General features: G+C 37.4%; 1 protein-coding gene across 4 annotated transcripts in view; it reads left to right on the forward strand.

Annotated features, from left to right (window-relative positions):
- The window catches only part of vars2 (valyl-tRNA synthetase 2, mitochondrial), a 32,021-nt gene that overhangs the window by 874 nt on the left and 12,899 nt on the right, over window positions 1-18,248 (forward strand). For 3 of the 4 annotated variants that reach the window (XM_028036674.1, XM_028036676.1, XM_028036675.1), the window contains 19 exons: window positions 1,011-1,092; window positions 1,177-1,277; window positions 3,401-3,522; window positions 3,614-3,680; window positions 4,760-4,857; window positions 7,536-7,617; window positions 8,021-8,140; window positions 8,720-8,828; window positions 10,230-10,318; window positions 12,871-12,961; window positions 13,658-13,785; window positions 14,006-14,109; window positions 15,628-15,709; window positions 15,858-15,934; window positions 16,086-16,173; window positions 16,365-16,458; window positions 17,505-17,575; window positions 17,661-17,786; window positions 17,895-17,999. In XM_028036674.1, coding sequence (XP_027892475.1) covers window positions 1,011-1,092; window positions 1,177-1,277; window positions 3,401-3,522; window positions 3,614-3,680; window positions 4,760-4,857; window positions 7,536-7,617; window positions 8,021-8,140; window positions 8,720-8,828; window positions 10,230-10,318; window positions 12,871-12,961; window positions 13,658-13,785; window positions 14,006-14,109; window positions 15,628-15,709; window positions 15,858-15,934; window positions 16,086-16,173; window positions 16,365-16,458; window positions 17,505-17,575; window positions 17,661-17,786; window positions 17,895-17,999 — 1,836 coding nt within the window. The remainder of the gene's footprint in view (window positions 1-1,010; window positions 1,093-1,176; window positions 1,278-3,400; window positions 3,523-3,613; window positions 3,681-4,759; window positions 4,858-7,535; window positions 7,618-8,020; window positions 8,141-8,719; window positions 8,829-10,229; window positions 10,319-12,870; window positions 12,962-13,657; window positions 13,786-14,005; window positions 14,110-15,627; window positions 15,710-15,857; window positions 15,935-16,085; window positions 16,174-16,364; window positions 16,459-17,504; window positions 17,576-17,660; window positions 17,787-17,894; window positions 18,000-18,248) is intronic. The other variant, XM_028036677.1, reaches the window with a different exon arrangement.

Raw genomic sequence — 18,248 nt, forward strand, 5'->3', positions numbered from 1 at the left:
TTAGAGGTGTATGTATGGACCTTAGTTCACAGATGATTTGTCCATTGGGGTTATTAAAGTATTCTGAATCTAAAATCTTAGTCATGTAATGGTTATTGAGAGCAGGATCCAAAATGCAGAAGGTACCAGGTAGGGAGGATGCAGGAGTCAAGATGACCCAACTTTATTTTAACTTGGCAAGCTTAAAACAATGCTGCAACTGAAAAACTTCACTGAAGGTCAAATTATTCACTTAAGGCAGGTGTAATGAATGGCAATGAGAACCAGGTGTGTGCCACACATAAATTAAAAAACATAGATTAGGAGAAAAGTGCCACTACCTAGCAGTATCAGACTGGCACACTCGTGTGAAGGATAGATAGATAGATAGATAGATAGATAGATAGATAGATAGATAGATAGCATTTATTGTCATTGAACAGAATTCAACGAAATTTCCATTGCAGCTCCCGTGCAAAAGGTCAAATATATACAGTATAAATAAGCAAACACACAATAATGGCCACAGTCTTAATTATTTTCTTTCTAGGTGTAAAACAATGGACTTCAAATTGTCAAGAAATTGCCTTATACCCCTTTTCAAACTACAGTTGCTTCTCGAATGTCATTGGTGGTTTCATTCCTTTGTAGCATTGTGTTATTGCAAAACTGACATACTCAAAAAACTGACATACATACAGACCAGAAAAAATAAACTACTTTATAAAAGTATTTTCACTTGACAGTGATTAGATAATTTAGAGCAAGATATCAGTGCTTTCTCTCACTGGGTGCTTTCACTTTGTCTGTCTGTCTGAATCTATCGATCTTATTTATCTATCTAATGTAACAAACTGACTTTATATTGTCTTCTGTGTAGAGGCAAGGGACAGTTCGACAAGGGAACTAGCCCCTCTTTGGCCCCTGTTTAAACTTCTCATGCATGAATTGATGGATACATGATTGCTACCTAAATATGATCACTATTTCAGAAGGAATAGTGGCTGCTGAATACATGTTTTTACTTTCAGAAAGTTGGAGATCAAACATTAAACTGGAGTGAAAAACAGAAAATAGCTTACACGGCTCAAACACCTCCTGGGACAAAGAAAGGTGACTTTATGCACACATTGTATTAGTTTATGTAGTAATTTGTTCTGTATGTAGTTATTTGGCAATTTATGCACTTGTTTTCAGATACCAGCTTGCCTTTCCCATCTTCATACAGTCCAGATTATGTGGAGTCCTGCTGGTATCAGTGGTGGGAGAAAGAGGGATTTTTCAATCCTTACCAACATGTGAGAAATCTTAAAATATTTTTTTGAAAAAAGTATTGATTCAGTTAAGTAAAGTGGTGACTTTTGGACGAGAAACATAATTTCTGTACAATTTTTCATGTGCACAAGTAAAGGAAAAATTGTTGGACAAATGTGTGGTGAGGCAACCTGTTGCGTAAACTACTTGTATGCAATCAGTTGGTTTGCAGTTGTATATAATTTTTGATTATTTGTGGCCCTGTCGAGATGACCCAAAAGATAAGCAGCCCAAAATTCTAAGTTTACTTATAATTCCCAGGTGGCACAATCTAATATTTAACTTGTACGTTGTTTTATTGTACCCTCCAAAATTGAAACCAGATGTTTACATACACAATATAGAAAGACAAGTCTGCATTTTTTTCACACTGTGATGTGAAATTAACATAAACTTTTCTTGTTTTAAGTTAAGTTGGATTACCAAAAATTTTTTTCTACTTGCACAATGGCAGATAATAAGAGAGATATTTTTTTATCTGAAAAGACATGTGCCAGCAAGGTGACCTACAGTTGGAATGGACCAAAATTCCTGCCAACTATTGTGAGAAGCTTGTGGAAGGATATCCAAATACTAATGAAGTGCATATAAACGTTTGACTTTAAAGAAAGTAATAAAAATTGCCTTAAAAAAATTATCTCACATCACATTATTCTGGCATTTAACAAACAGATAAAAAATGGTAATCTTAATTGACTTAAACAGATACGTTAATTCACTTTGAAAAAAATGTATGTCTTTTTATATAGTGTAACTTCTAGTTTCAACTGTATCTTTGTAAATGTTCAAATTTGCTATTAACATGCCCAACAAATGGCTAATAGTATATAAAATAATTATATAACAAAGCAAACCCGAGTAGAGTTCAAGATTTCCCCAATTTTTGATCTATGCTCATAGTATCTTCAAACAATTTTCAGTTAGAAGTTAAAATTCCATTGTACAACAAAGTAATTATCAGAAATATTATTAACTGTGACTGGGTATTTAGAAAATGGATATGTAATTTCATTTTTCATATTGTGAAGTAACATCAGAAAACATAATTTCCTTAATAGTCCCACCAGTACACATTGATGTTATGTGACCATGATCATACAGACTTGAACAAAAAAAGAAGAGTTTTAGGGAAGAGTAAGTAGAAACACAAGTCCATGTCATATATTTGCTGAGGTTACTTTGAAAAATAAAAGCTCAATCCTACCAAGAACAATCCAGATACCTCATAAACATAAACACATTCTGATAAGTTACCTTTTTTTCTTTTCAGCAAATTTGATTTTCCTTCCAAATATTGAGTCTATATGGGATGACAACACAATATTCTTCTGTTAGGAAAAAAATAAGTCCTACATCATAACACTCACAAGGATGCCTGTTTTATATTTGGCATGAACAAATTTTCACACTCACTCCTTGCTTATGACAAAAACAATTTTATCCAACACTTTGCAAGCCCAATGGTTACAGGCAAGCATGATTAAACTTGAAATTCTTATAGTTTCCTTACACTACAGTCTGTCTAAATTATATTGTGACAGTTTAGGTGCAACCTTAGGTTTTTTTTTTTAATATACACAAGGACAAAATTGTTGGTACCCCTTGGTAAATGAAAGAAAAACCCGCTAATTCCTGTTAAATTGATTTAAAATATCCTTTTGGTCACATTATTTTCAGGGATGCCATCATTTTTGTCCAACCCTGTTTCATGAGTTTATTTTGTAACGTAATTTTGTTGCAGCATGTTTGAAAAGCAATGTCTGACTTTCATTTGTTCATTTTCATAAAATTGTTATTCATTATTACCTTTGTCAGACCATTGGGTTTTTCTTTCATTAACCAGGAAGTACCAACAATTTTGTGTACGTGTGTAATTCAAATCAGTTCAGTAAGACTTTATTGTATCCACAGAGACACTGCTAGAAGCACATTCCAGTCATAAATTTAGGCTGTTCAGTCTTATCTCACAACAACAAATGATCCAAATACAACTTAGTCTGGACTAACTTTGTATTTTAGTGATATTGGAGTTTTGGATTTCTGCCTGTTAATACATTCATTAATCTTTGTTATTGATTTCTATCTATGATGTATGTAAATTGGTCAGGAGAGATTGTCTCATCGTGTGGATCAGACGTTTTCTTTATGTATTCCTCCGCCAAACGTGACCGGTACTCTTCATCTGGGCCATGCTCTAACTGTAGCTGTACAAGACGCTCTGGTTCGATGGTAACAGTCAAAAACAGGCTTCATTAACAATCTGATGCTTAACATTTAGTCAAAAATATTTTTGAAAAGCTTTCATTTTGCCATTTGCTAGGAGAAGGATGCAGGGTCACAGAGTTCTGTGGGTGCCTGGATGTGACCATGCAGGAATCGCAACTCAGGTATGACAACTTTGTCTTCTTTGTCTTTTTTTTTGTCCTATGGCATAAGCCTGGGCGAAAATTATCCTACACCGAGATTTATGACAAAGACTGACATCATTTTATAGATAATTTTGGTGTTTTTAAAAAATTAAGAGTTGTTTTTGTCCTTTTTGATTGTAAATGTAGGATTTGCTCATGTTCCTTAAGACACTGCGCTACTTGTACAGTCTGTTGTCTCCACCCCATCCAATCTGTAAAAGTTACAGATTATTACAGAAGTAGACTCTGAGGCTGAGAAAATGGAGGAAATTTCAAATATTGAAGTGGCAGTAGTGCTAGTAGAAGCAAGACTGTATGTCTGCAGCCTGGAGACTTTTTGTGTCTTAGCAGTTGTCGCATGGCGTTTGTCAGGTGATTTTAAGAATAGAATTAGAATTTGTCACTGAACATGTACAATCCAACAACAAATATATCCATATAAATAAATATATCCATATAATAAATATAAACATAAATATGATGATATTTACAAAACCAACTAATACTTTTGTTTGGTATCCTGGCCACACCTAGGAAAGGTTACCAATGTTCCATGTTTTCTCCAATTTTGGATAAAGCATTCCATTGTGATTTGATTGAATCATAAAGCCTTAGAAATGTCTTGGCAACCTAAGACAAACTTATAGATGTTATTGATTTTGTTTATGCGCTATTATTTTTTAAATTGGAACATGGTGTCTCTGTTATGAGATCTCTTGGCGTACTTCAGTTTGTCCAATAGGTCATAGGTTGTATGATTTTCCCCAGATTTCTGTTGAGAGGGAATGGACAATATTCTTAGAAATAAATTGTTAGCTCTATATCTCTCCTTGTGCTATCTAGGAGGCAGAAAAATTTATCATGTGAGACACAATTACTAGGGAAACAATAACAAGAGGCAATTGAAATCAAACTACATTTGAAATTTGGCTTGACATAACTCATCATATTCTAAACCTTGACCATGCTTGCTATATCTTTGTTTGTTGAAACATTTGAAACATGTACTATATGCTGCAGTGTTTTTCTCACTCCAGTAAGTGTTTTTTGTGCATTAGACAGTGGTGGAGAGAAGACTTCTGAGGGAAAAAGGGAAGCGGAGACAAGATTTTTCTAGAGAAGAATTTTTACAGGAAGTCTGGAAATGGAAAAATGAGTGAGTTTTATTTTTTTATATTTCTTCAAACCAATTTGGGGTAACGCTTACTTTGAAGGGGTGTGCATAAGTCTGACATGATTCTGTCATAAACATGACATAATAGCTGTCTCGAACGTGGAGTCTTCAATGTTTATGACTGTTATAATTAAAGGCACTTTTCCAATGGCAAGTCGCGTTATAACTGGTTAATATCCGGTTCGGTTTTATCCCAGATAGTGAGCTTTTCCATCATATAGTCCACATGTTCCTCGCTAATGCGGGCGTAACGTGACCGTGCAGCAACTGTGGTCAATTCTTTGCTGATGTTTGCAGTGACACAAAGGAGAACCTTGAGATTCTTTTTCAGATGAACTCGGATAAACCGAGATATTTCACTTTGTTTGCATTGCTGGCCCAAACATAAGCTGCAAAACAAGCCCCGTTTAAAACTTGCCTTCCTGTTCCTTTATGATGGTCTGACTGGTTAACCGCTAAGTCGGGATGTCATACAACTAGCTGTTGATAACAAAGTGTATGATGATCTAACTTCTACGTCTGGCATGTTTCAGGCATTGATGGATGCAGGGACTGAGCAGTGAATTCAGAACTGGTGTTTATTGAGGGATCGGCTTTTTCACAGTCAGACAGGCCAGGGTCAGAGCCAGCGAATCCAAATCCAGGTCAGGCAGTTCCTGACCTGTCTGTCTGACCCTGTCACATCTCAGAGTCAGACAGATGGGGGATCAGAGGCAGGGAGTCCAAATCCAGGTCAGGCAGGTCCAGATCTCAGGGTCAGACGGAGGGTCAATAGCCAGGAGGTCCAAATCCGACGGAGTAGATCAGAATCCAGGACAGCTAGCAATAGCTTAAATTGTTTAAAGCTAACTTTACGTAGAAATAGAAATATAGTCAATGTTTTCTTCTAAAAGAAAATCTAAATTTAATACAAAGCATACTCATATCTCTTAATACCTCTGCTTCCTTTTACTAAGGAGGGATGGCTGTTGTAACTTGTTATAGGTAGGGGGCAAGATAAAGACTTCTTTATATTTTTGGCAGACTGCATGTAAGTTGGTGCACTGTTGCCTCTGTCTGGTGGACATGGCGAGACAGCCTTAAATAATGTCATGTTTCAAATGCAAAGTTCATAAGTGCTTTGTAGACATCTTGCTGGAATACTGCAGGATTAATTAGATGAAGAAAGTTAAGACTAACAACAAATGACACAGTAATTTAATATAAACACATAAAGTTACATAAATTTGTAAAGTTTGATCATTAATACATGTCACAATATATGAAGGACACAGAGGTCGCGCTAGACTTTTTTGTTATCCGTCATCTTGACCGACAACATTTTTAAAAATCGGTCATGTCCTATTTTTACCCGTCAAATTATAATCATATTAACATCGGCTATTCAGCCGCATATTTATGCGCTTTGGTTAATATTAACCTAGTTGAACATCACAACCAGATCCCATCACACTTAAAGCAGATGAACGCATCTAACTTTTTCTCTGTAGTGACAAAAACCACTGACTGTGGCCCCAATAACTTATAATAAATGAAATTAAACGACTCCACAAATTACAAGCACTTCACCCACTGGGGTCTGAACGCACAGTGCCTCACAAATTCCTCCTGGTTGCATCCGCAGAGAAATCAGTCAGTTGGATCTGTCTGATCCAAACCGATCAATTGAACTCTGCAAGTTTTTTAACCTGTGAGCCCTTTTCTGAATTATTTTTTGCGCCGTTTCGCTTCTTTGAAAAAGACAGATGTTGCGTCTGCCGAGCTCCTGCAGAACGCCGCTCTCCTGGGTGCGGGAGGGTAACGTGCACCGAGAAGGCTCCATTTGTTAAAACCACAGGATGAGTTAAGTTTAATTCTTCGCAGCGGCGGAGTCGCGTCCGCATTGATTGTGCAGCACACTGCCCATGTTGTAACTTCTGCATCATTATTTATTTCCTCAAGTTAAACTGCCGGCTCCTCTGTTTAGACTATAAATGGATTAGCTCAACATTGCATTCTCTTTTGTTTTCTCTGATCTGTATGTACTGAAGACTGGAATTAAACGTGCCATTTCTACCAAAGGTTTTGAATGCGCGTTTGAACCAGACTCTCCAAAGCGTCCGGTCCATAACTCTAAAACGCGCTGTCAACTCCCAGTCAGAAAGACGCATTTAGTTCAGAGTCCTTGAGATGATATTCAGAAAGGATTTTTTTATTAATTGATTTTAGTTGCCTCTGGGATGAAATCTTTGCGTAAAGTCTGTAATGTCTCCCCATGTGCACCAGTCGGATGTTAATTATAATCTGTCAAATGATGGACGGGCTTTAAATTTTCCGGTCGTTTAAGAAAATAACCGGTCAAATACGGAAAATATTCCGTTAACACGAGCTCTGATAGGACATATGATTTCTTGGTTAGTGTCAAGTTGTGATAGCAAACACATTTTAAACAATGTCAACTTTGCATTAAAGGTGTCATTATTTACTGAATGACAGTAAATTACAACAGTCATAAACATTTATGAACACTCTTTCATGTTCATGACAGGTGTTGTGCATTGTTTATGACAGTGTCATGCCACCTTTATTGCCACCCCTTCAAATAAAGTGTTACCCAGTTTGGTTGAATGATGTGCTCAGCGTTTGCTTCAGTCTCCCTGACCTCTTCTCCTATGTCCCAGGAAAGGAGAAGAGATTTATCACCAGCTGAGGAGGCTTGGTGCTTCTCTGGACTGGAGCAGAGCCTGTTTCACTATGGATCCAGTGAGGCTTTTAATGACATTTTATTCCTACCCTGTGATATCACCCACTGTTTAAAATGTTTGTGTGTAAAATTTGCATCTGTCTGGCAACCTGGAGAAACAAAAATAGTAAGAGCCTGTAGACAGTTTTTTTCCTTCCTACTAATAGCAAATACTGATTTTTACTGTAAATGCAAATATTTTCTGCGGCTCTGCTGACTTCAATTCAGTTGATTCAATTGCTGTGTCATGAACAGGGTTGATCAGCTCTCTGGGTTTTTTTTCAGTCAGCTTACTGAGAGGTGTTTGTTCTTCCTTGTGTAGGAAGCAGCAAACCCATTTACTATAGAAATTTCTATTTGTACGTTGTTTCAATATCTATCAAATACAACATATTTCACTGTCTTATTTTTGTATGATTTCAGGGTTTTAGCAGAGCTGTAACTGAGGCTTTTGTCAGACTGTGTGATTCTGGTCTTATTTACCGCTCAGAGGGTTTGGTCAACTGGAGCTGTGCTCTTCAGTCTGCAATCTCTGACATAGAGGTAAGAAACTCCCTATATCAGACGTTTTGCTCTGTCTTTATTTTGCCTAAGTTTTATGGTTTCAACTGGATGTTTCATAATATTAACTTCAAACCCAATTTTGAAAGTTTAAAAGATTTTTGAAATGCCTAAATGACCGTTTCACGGTCTTAGTCAATAACAAATGAGTTGAAAGAAAATTATTATATATATATATTAAAAATTATATATATATATATATATATATATATATATATATATATATATATATATATATATATATATATATATATATATATAGAAAATTATATATATATATATAGAAAATTACTAAAAAGAAAACTATTTCTTTCAGGTTGACAAATTCAGAATGCAGAATTATTATGTTTATGGCAAGTTATGCTGAACTGTGGAAACTGTGCTGTCATTATAAAATTTAATTTTTTTTAGGTAGCAGCAGGGAAAACACCCAAACTTATAATTTACATTCATAAGTTAACATATTTTATTTTGCTCATCTGGTGCACATTTTCAGTTAAGATTGAACACTTTTGTAATTTTCTATCCAAAGAGTAACTTGAAGTTGTTCATTTGTCTTAGGTGGAGACCAAGGATGTGTCTGGGCCAACCTTAATGTCTGTCCCTGGATATGAGAATAAGGTGGAATTTGGAACAATGTTCACCTTTGCATATACTGTTGAAGGCATTGGTGAGTATTGGTGGGTGGAAACATTAATAATGGTCTTTAATTTCATCTGCTTTGTGTTATATTGATATCTGTAAATATCAATATATCTACTGATCTACCGATCGATCGATTTATCGATATAGATATGTGTATGGATATATGTGTATGTATATGTATGCATACATACATGAAATCCATATAGTTTTATCACAATTTATCCTTAACCTCATATACTGTATATCTCTATACATACATATACATAGGGATATAAGGTTAAGAATAAATTGTGATAAAACTCAAGTTATTCATTTCAGAAAACAGTGTCATGTATTGACAATATTTACTTTTAGTTTTGGGTCTACTACTTTGTCTATTATAAAAACATATAAATATTTTTGATTTACTGTGGATGAATATGTTACATTTGAAGAAGGTATTAAAGTTCAGTCAGACTGGAAGAGCATGAGGTTCAGTAATAAATAAAGGTGTGAACAGAAATACTCCTAAAATTATGTTATATGGAGATATGGGTTGGGAACCATGTGAAGTTAAATATATCGTAGATATGGTCAGATTGTGGAATAAGTTTTATTAATATGCCAGATAATAGATTAACAAAACACATTTTCCTTTGAAATTTCACAAATAGGTATGTTTGGGCCAGACAAACTGAGAAGTTGTTTGAAGAGGCAGATTTTCAGTACATTTATAGCAGGAGTGCCCAAAGTCAGTTCTTGACGGCATCCTGTATGTTGTAGTTCTCTCCCTGGTGGTAATAACAACCTTTTCAGAAAATAGACTCTGTCTATATGTCTATCTATCTTCTTATTTATATGTATATATATATAAACTAATACAGCAATCAATAAATGTCAGCAGAATGACGCTCAAATGCTGTTCTAATCATCTGATCCACTAATTGCTGTACGCAGTAAAACCTGAATGTTCATGTGAAGACTGACTTCAACTGATAGGATGTTAATTAGCTCAAGGCTGATCTTCAGGAGTCACAAGGTCATGGCACCAGATGTAACCCTTCTTTGCTCGTCTCAGATCCAGTAGGCTGACTTCATGACAGACACATTCAGGTTCATTGTATTTGTTCTAAGAATAGAGAAAATCAAGTTGGTGGTTATTGTCAGTCCAGCAGCTTCTACTCCCACAGTTACAGGCAGCAACAGAAAAAGGGGACGAGCGGTCAGTTACTGGTTACTATGGTAACCACCCACTGTCAAGAGCAACATAACAGAACTTAAAACACAAATAGATGACTGAAGAAACATATAAAATAAATTCAAAGAACAAATAAATTTTGACAAACTTCACATTTATAATATTGTTACATTAATATTACATACACATATATACATATACAGTATATATATATGTATATATACATATATGTGTGTGTGTGTGTATCAGATGGTGAAGTGGCAGTGTCCACGACTCGTCCTGAGACAATGCTTGGAGATGTGGCTGTAGCTGTTCACCCTGATGATCCTCGATATCAGGTGAGTACTTACAAGATATATGAAGTTATGTTGCTGAATACAGTATCATTGGTGTCACTGCTGTGTGGACTTTGCATGTTCTCTCTCTAAAAAATGAATATTCTTGTTACATTATGCAACGAAATAAAAGACCTTTGGTTAAGTCTGGAATTCACACATAATCACATTGAAAAACTCCGACATTCAATAATTCACTCCAAGACACAGCTAAACTTTAGCAACAGATATGAACTTAGTCATTCAAGAAAACAAAACCATAAAAGAACTACATTGGTCATTCAAACAAGAATGACCAATGACAAAAAATGATATTGTCCTGTATGGACAATATCATTTTTTCATGGTTGATCCACCATCAATTGTCGACCTCAATGAATAATCAACCTTTTTGACCATAATTCAATGTTGAATTACCGTTATTTGCTATCTGGGGAGCATTATAAGAGGAAGCTAGAGAGGAAACTCCAGAAGGAAAACACCAGAGAGGCCTGGAGAGGGATGAGGAATATCACTGAGTTAAGGTCAGCAGACAGTAGTGTGGTTTAGGGCAACATTGATAGAGCCAATGAACTCAACCTGTTTTTAACAGATTTGACATTGTGGTCCCTTCACCTGCCTCCCATATCCTATCAATACTATTGCTGCTCTCCACCCACAGTTTGCGCGCCTCAGTCTCCCTCTCGCTCCTCATCCCCATGTGAGTTTCACCTTCACACCTCCTCTTCTACTCAGTGACCATGCCCCCATCCCTCAGCCGGCCACCTCTGTGGTAAACATCACCACTGATGGTGTTAGAAGACAGCAAGTGTGACTCCACCCTGTCAAGGCTGCCCTGTTGGTGTGAGCCTGAGGGTGCTCAAAGCCTGTGCTATCCAGCTCTGTGGAGTCCTCCAGCATATTTTCAACATGAGCTCGCACCTACAGGAGGTCCCTATGATGTGGAAAACATCCTGCCTTGTTCCGGTGCCAAAGACCCTGTGATTCCAGGAACTACAGCCCTGTGGTTCTGACCTCCCACATCATGAAGTCCCTGGAGAGACTTGTCCTGGAGCAGCGCTGGCCTTTGGTCCAACCACCCCTTGCAGTTTGCCTACCAGCCCAAACTTGGAGCTGAGGACACCATCATCTTCCTGCTCACCCATGTATACATTCACCTGGACCAGCCGGTGAGCACTGTGAGAATTATGTTTTTGACTTCTCCAGTGCATTCAACACTATTTGTCTGGCTCTACTGACAGTGATGCAGGTGGATTCCCCCTTGGTAGACCACAGTTCGTGCACTTTAATGCTCTATCCATCTGACTTTTATTGCACTGAGACCTGTGGGCTGAACCACCTGCAGCTCAATGTGACAAAGTCAAACGAACGGGTGGTGGATGTGAGGAGGAGGACCAAGACGCCAATGACTCCTGTTACTATCATGGGGGTCAGTGTGGACTTTGTGGAGAATTATAAATATCTGGGTCTCCACATTAACAATAAACTGGTCTCTACATTCTGAGGCAGCTGAAGTGCTTCAACATCTGCCAGACCTTGCTTAGGATGTTTTATGAATCTGTGGTTGCCAGTGCCATCCTGTATGCTGTGGTGTGCTGGGGCAGCAGGCTGAAGGTGGAGGACACCAACAGACTGAATAGACTGATCCACAAGGCCAGTGACGTTGTTGGAGTGCAGTGGAGGTGTCAGAGACAAGGATCCTGTCCAAGATGCAGGTCGTCTTGGACAACGAGTCTCATCCACTTCATAATGTGCTGGCTAGCTGCAGGAGCACCTTCAACCAGAAACTTATTAAACCAAAATGCGCCACAGAGCGACGGGGGAACTAAACTAAACTAAAATCGCATTTTATCTGCACTTATTTATAGTTTTATAGATGAACATATCTGCATGTGCATGCTTATTTATTTATTTATTTATTTATTTATTTATTTATTTTCAGTCATATTGAAATACTTACATCACTTAATATTAATATTTAACACCTTGAGTGGAGTAGCTTGTCAACGAATACGCAATTTCCCCTTGGGATATACAATAAAGTATATTCTGTTCTATTCTATTCTATTCTATTCTATTCCTGAAAGTAAGCAACACAGTCAGTTTTTTTAAATGATATGTCTAATGGGTTCTAAATTGCACAGCAGTTAAAACTAACTTGGACTCAGTTATTTCTTATTCTCCAAATTTGATTTGTCTAACACAAATTTGATAAAACTGGCATTAATTGAAAGCCACATTTTCACTATGCTCCCACTGTAATAGATAAAATAAAATTCAGATGACTTGCATCTATAGCATGCTGATGTGGTCCATGTTCACCTATACTCTGACAGACATTGTTGTTAGGCAATAACTGTTTTGCCTGATGAACTGCTTGAAACCTTTCTGAATTCCCTCTTCATTGGGCCATGCCTGGACTCTCCAGGCTGGACCAGTCTGAACTCTGCCCCTGTTTTAGTCTTTTGCCTGCCTTATGTGTATTGAATCCAAGCTAGGAGTTCCTAATCATTATTGACAAATTGATACAATGGACATCTTTCTCTCTGTTTTAGACTTTCCATGGACTAAGGTGTAAACATCCTTTCACCAACAGACTCATCCCCATCATCACAGATACAATGGTGGACATGGATATGGGAACAGGTACCAGTGTGCATTCACTCCAGCCCTGTTAGTCCGTTTCAATATAACTCTTGTTCGATTGTCTCTAAAGTCCAGTTTTTTGGGGGGAGGTGTGAATGCGTAATTGAACTCTGATATGGACCAGAAAAGCGAACTTCAAAACCTTGCTCTCAGTTCGGTTGAAGTGAAATCTGGCACGGTTCAAATGTTTATACGGTATGTGGATGCAAGTGAACCAAAGAACACTCCAAAAGCAGGAAGTAAACTATAGCACAGGGCATTCTGGGTCACTAGAGCCAAAATAAATGCACAAATCTAGCGCTACAGAGAGAAATCATGGTTTCTTACCAGAGACAAAAGAGAAATCCTACACTGTTAGATCTGATGCCACTCCATTTTAGTTTACATTTTGTGAAGAGGAAATTTACAGTAGTTTACCTGGTAGGTTTTTATGTCATTTCCTTCAGTAGTTTTGGTGCAGCGCCACCACATGTCAGGGGGTGAACAAGTTTTCCAATTAATTTGGATTGTTTGACTCAGTGCAGTGTGAAAACAAACCGCACCAGGTAAGAATGTAGCAGATGTTGCAATTTTGGTCCCCAATCAAACTGAGTCTACCAGGTGTAAAAACACCCTAACAGTTTCATCAAACTAAGAGCATTAAATCATATGTATGCTTTTGTGGAATAATATCTGTTGTTTGTATTAACTTTGTAGGTGCTGTGAAGGTGACTCCTGCTCATGACTTTATGGACTTCCATCTGTCACAGAAGCATTCTCTGCCCCGCCCTTCGGTTATTAGAGGAGATGGAACTATGGAGCCATTGTGTGGACAGTGGTTGGAGGTGCAGGAAAATCAGTGTGCTAGATATGTATCGATACCAGTGTTGAGCATGTATGATTATTGTTAATTTCTTAGCTATCTCAGTTTAAACATAATGAAGTACTAAGACTTAGAAAATGTTGAGTCACCTTAGGTTCATGCTTCCAAAGAAGTGGTGAACATCTCACTTTTATTTTTATTCTGTCACATATCACACATTGTTCCTTTTTGTTTCTTTAAAGGGTGTGAAGCGGTTTGATGCCAGGCAGCTGGTTGTGAATGGTCTTGTTGAAAAAAACCTTTTCAGAGGAAAGAAGAATCACGCCATGACTTTACCCATCTGCAGGTAGTAGAAAAGACAGGATGCTCAACAAGTCTGAACATTTGTCTGGATTTATTACTCCTGACATGAAAGTTGGTCCTGAGACAATGCTGTCTTATCTCAGTAGATCATCAAAAGCATTGGTGCCAAGCTCCAGTCCATGAGGGCTGGTGTGGTAGAAATTTTAGATGTCTCTTTTCTGAAAAAAATATTAATGTTAATAGAAGGTCTTTGAAAAACTTTACTACACGCTAAGGGAGGCAGTATAGCCAATTTTTTCAGTTGTCTTTAATCAGGGACACAGAGCTGCAGGACGTCCCTCCCCTGAACTAAACACTGAGGGGGCACAACAACAAGAGAATTATTTATTAGTGTCTTCAAAATTAGAAGATAACACACATTTCCCTACAAATTTAGTATCACTGCTTTTGATCAAGTTAACTTGGGTCAGATGTTTTGGGTTTCCTTCTACAAGCTTTTTCTAATAGTCTGCTGGAATTCTTACTCACTCCTCCTGACAGAAGTGATGGAACTGAGTCAGGTTTGTAGGATGCCTCACTCACACACACCTTCTCAGATCTGTACACAAGTCATAGAGATCAAGGCTTTGTGATGGCCGCGCTAAAACATAGATTTTGTTGTCAATGTCACTTTGTAATCAGTTTGGCTGAATGCTGAGTTTGAATTTGTAAGCATTAATTCCTGGCTAATGTCTTTAGATACTGCTTCAATATTTCTCTGGCCTACAAGCATCACCCTTATTCTACCAGATGTAACAATGGTCATTATGGAAACACTTCCACTTTTGGTTCATCAGACCACAGGACATGTCTCCAATATGAATCTACCTTTTTCATGTTTTTTTTTTTTTGAAGTAATGTCTTCTTCCTGGCAGAGTGACCTTTCAGCCTACGTGTTTCACTGTGGATGATGACTGTCTTTCCAGCTTCAGCTAGCATCTATACAAAGTCTTTGGCTTTTGTTCTGGAGACAAATTTAACATTTTCCAAACTTGCTCATCTTTGGGATGGAGAACCAATCTCCTTCCTAAGTGACATGATGGCTGGACATTCCCATCACAATTAAACTTACTTATAATTGCTTAAAGACATACATGTGGTACCTTCAGGCATCTGGTTCTGAGGTTGAACCAGACTGTTGGAGCTCCACGATTCTCTTCCTGATATATGTGCTAATTTCTTCTGTCTTTCCCATAGGGCAAAACAAAGCAGTGTGTTACAGTCTGTTCTCTTCCAGTTGACTCAAACCTATCAGAAGTTTCCAAAGCCATGACATCATCATCTGTACTTTCTCTCATTATTTAAAGAGATAGTAATCCCCCTGCCAGTAAACATCTGATTTTGAAGACTTTATTAGATAAATCTCTGACATATTGTTTTTCTTCTTATGGTGAGATTTAGTAAATATTGCAATTGCAGCTGACCAAAAACAAGTGAAGCTTTATCAGATCATATCAACATCACTAATGTGATAATGTCCCTAACTTTTTGTGCCTATTATTTCTTGTCCTCTGATCCTTAGTCGCTCAGGAGACATCATTGAACCACTTCTAAAAAAGCAGTGGTTTGTCCGTTGTGATACAATGGCTATGAAAGCTATAGAGGTAGGTTTGTGAATGTGAAATGCTGATAATTTACTAAGCCTCTGATGATTATGTTTATGATAATGAGGTCGTGTCATCATAATGTGAAAGTATTTACAAACATTTAATATTTAAATATTAAAAAGAACGATTTGTATTTTAATGGCAGGCTGTAGAGGATGGCCAATTAGAAATCATTCCTCACTCCTACACCAAGACGTGGAAGAACTGGCTGTCCAGCATCAGGTCAGATGTCCTGATTTTTAAGTTTGATGAACTCCAGTACACATTTGGAAAACATTAGGTCTACGTGCTGATGTACATGAAATGGTTCCACTCTGATGGTAACTGAACAATTGAACACCTTGTAACTGTTTGTTTGCTATTTACACTACAGTGACTGGTGCATATCCAGGCAACTTTGGTGGGGTCATCAGATCCCTGCTTACCAAGTACAGCTTCCCAATTCAACAACTAAAGAAGAGGTAGGTCTGTGATTTATTTGTAAAAATGGCACTAATATATTGAAAGTATGATTTGGCCCACATACACACAGAAAACAACAGCTTTGTAAAAGCCGTAGTAATGTTTTTCTGTGTTAATAGTATAATCATTTGCCATATTTCTTGCCAGTGTCAGTCTGTCTCCTGCTGGAGTAACTGTTACTTTGTGGTAGGAGCTTTGGGTTTGGGGGAAGAGTGAAGAGGAGGCCCGACAAAGAGCTGCCGTAAAATATGGAGTGAACCCAGAACACATCACTTTGCGACAGGGTAACACCCTTTTACTTTCCTGCTTTTTTAGCAGCTTTGAATGAAGCATTACATTCATTCCCAAAGTTTCAGTTTATCCCATGATTATTGAAGGCTTTTTCTTTTCATCTACTTCTTATGCCCTGTTTCTACTGAAATCGGCACACCACCCCATTTTGTCTGTTTCCATTGTAAAAGCAGCAGGCCTATTCCAGGTTTCACTCTGGAATAGGCCTATACCTGGGCCCCCTTCACATGTAGGCCCATAGGACAGTCAGCACGGTTAGGCCAACACTTCTTGTATCACACAACATAATCTATTGGGGGGATGGAAAAACGTCACTGCTTGTAAACAAGCATGACACATACTGACGCATCAGGTTTGTTGTGATGTTTTGCTTTAAGATTCTGCTTGTTGTTCAGGGATTTTGTTCTGTGTACCTTTGTTGTAGGATATCACAATATCAGATCAGTATGTAATCAAGATGCTATTGTTGAAAATGAATAATCTCACATTTTCTGACCGTTTTCTTTCTTTTTCATTACATCATGTCCCCTCAAATCTAAGATGTTTTTTTAAATCACAATAGATCAAAAGTTTCTGAAGTATACAGACTAGCCTGTCTTGCACCAACAACCATTTGTTAGATTTTTTTTGTATAAATGCTGAAAATTAAGTCCAAACTTTTTGTCACATGGGCCAAAATCATCAAGTCATAAGTACTCACTGACCAAAAAATTTTTTTAAAACCACAAAAAAAGGAATTGTTTTTCACTGCTCAACAGTGAGCTAAGCATACAATAATTATAATTAAACAAATAAAGAAGTCAACTTTTAAGGAAAGTGTAAATCACTGTAGATCCATACCTTTGAGTTGTTCACGTTCTTAAAAGATACTTCTTTTGGGCCCAGTTTCACTCCGTTTTCAGCAACAAGAACACGATTTGGGCCACTCTTGCTTTATAAAAGCTTGCTATATTAAGTGAAGTTTAACAAATTAATTAAAAGCATACAGCTGTTTCCTTAATCCTTAATGTTTTCACAATGGAATTAATCTCTGAATCAGACCCAGATGTTCTAGATACGTGGTTCTCCTCAGCCCTGTTTCCTTTCACCATGCTTGGCTGGCCAGAAAAGGTACTTCCTGTCCCACCACTCAACAGAATTAAACATACACTCCTGAAAAGTTTAAATCTCTTATGGAAATCCCATTTGTTAACAGACCCCTGACCTCCAGCGCTTCTACCCCAACTCTGTTCTGGAGACTGGCAGTGACCTCATCTTCTTTTGGGTTGCTAGGATGGTGATGTTGGGATCTGAACTGACTGGACAACTACCATTTAAACAGGTTGGTTTTACAAGAATACTGAGTTACTCAAAGCAAACCTAGTATTAACTGTGACGGATGAGGTGACTTGACTGATTCACTTTTTTTTTTTTCTGTCATGCCTTTCAGGTTCTGTTTCACTCCTTAGTACGAGATAAATATGGCAGGAAGATGAGTAAATCTCTTGGAAATGTCATTGACCCATTAGATGTAATACATGGAGTCACTCTCAAGGTGAGACACACATTCCAGATTTTGCTGTTAATATAACTCTACTGTTTTTTTTCTTATATAGTTTCAGAAATGTGTGAACATGCTGAAGGAATTTATTTAAGTGGTAAACTAGAATTGTTAAACTTGCTCCACACATATTGTCACATTGCCAGTCTTTCAATTGGTCATCATCCATCCTTTTATCCTTTTTCTGGTCTGATCCAGTAAAATAAAATATTTTCTATAAAAATGAGCCACAAACAGCAATTT

The sequence above is a fragment of the Xiphophorus couchianus genome, chromosome 13, assembly GCF_001444195.1.
Source record: "Xiphophorus couchianus chromosome 13, X_couchianus-1.0, whole genome shotgun sequence".
Taxonomy (NCBI): Eukaryota; Metazoa; Chordata; class Actinopteri; order Cyprinodontiformes; family Poeciliidae; genus Xiphophorus; species Xiphophorus couchianus.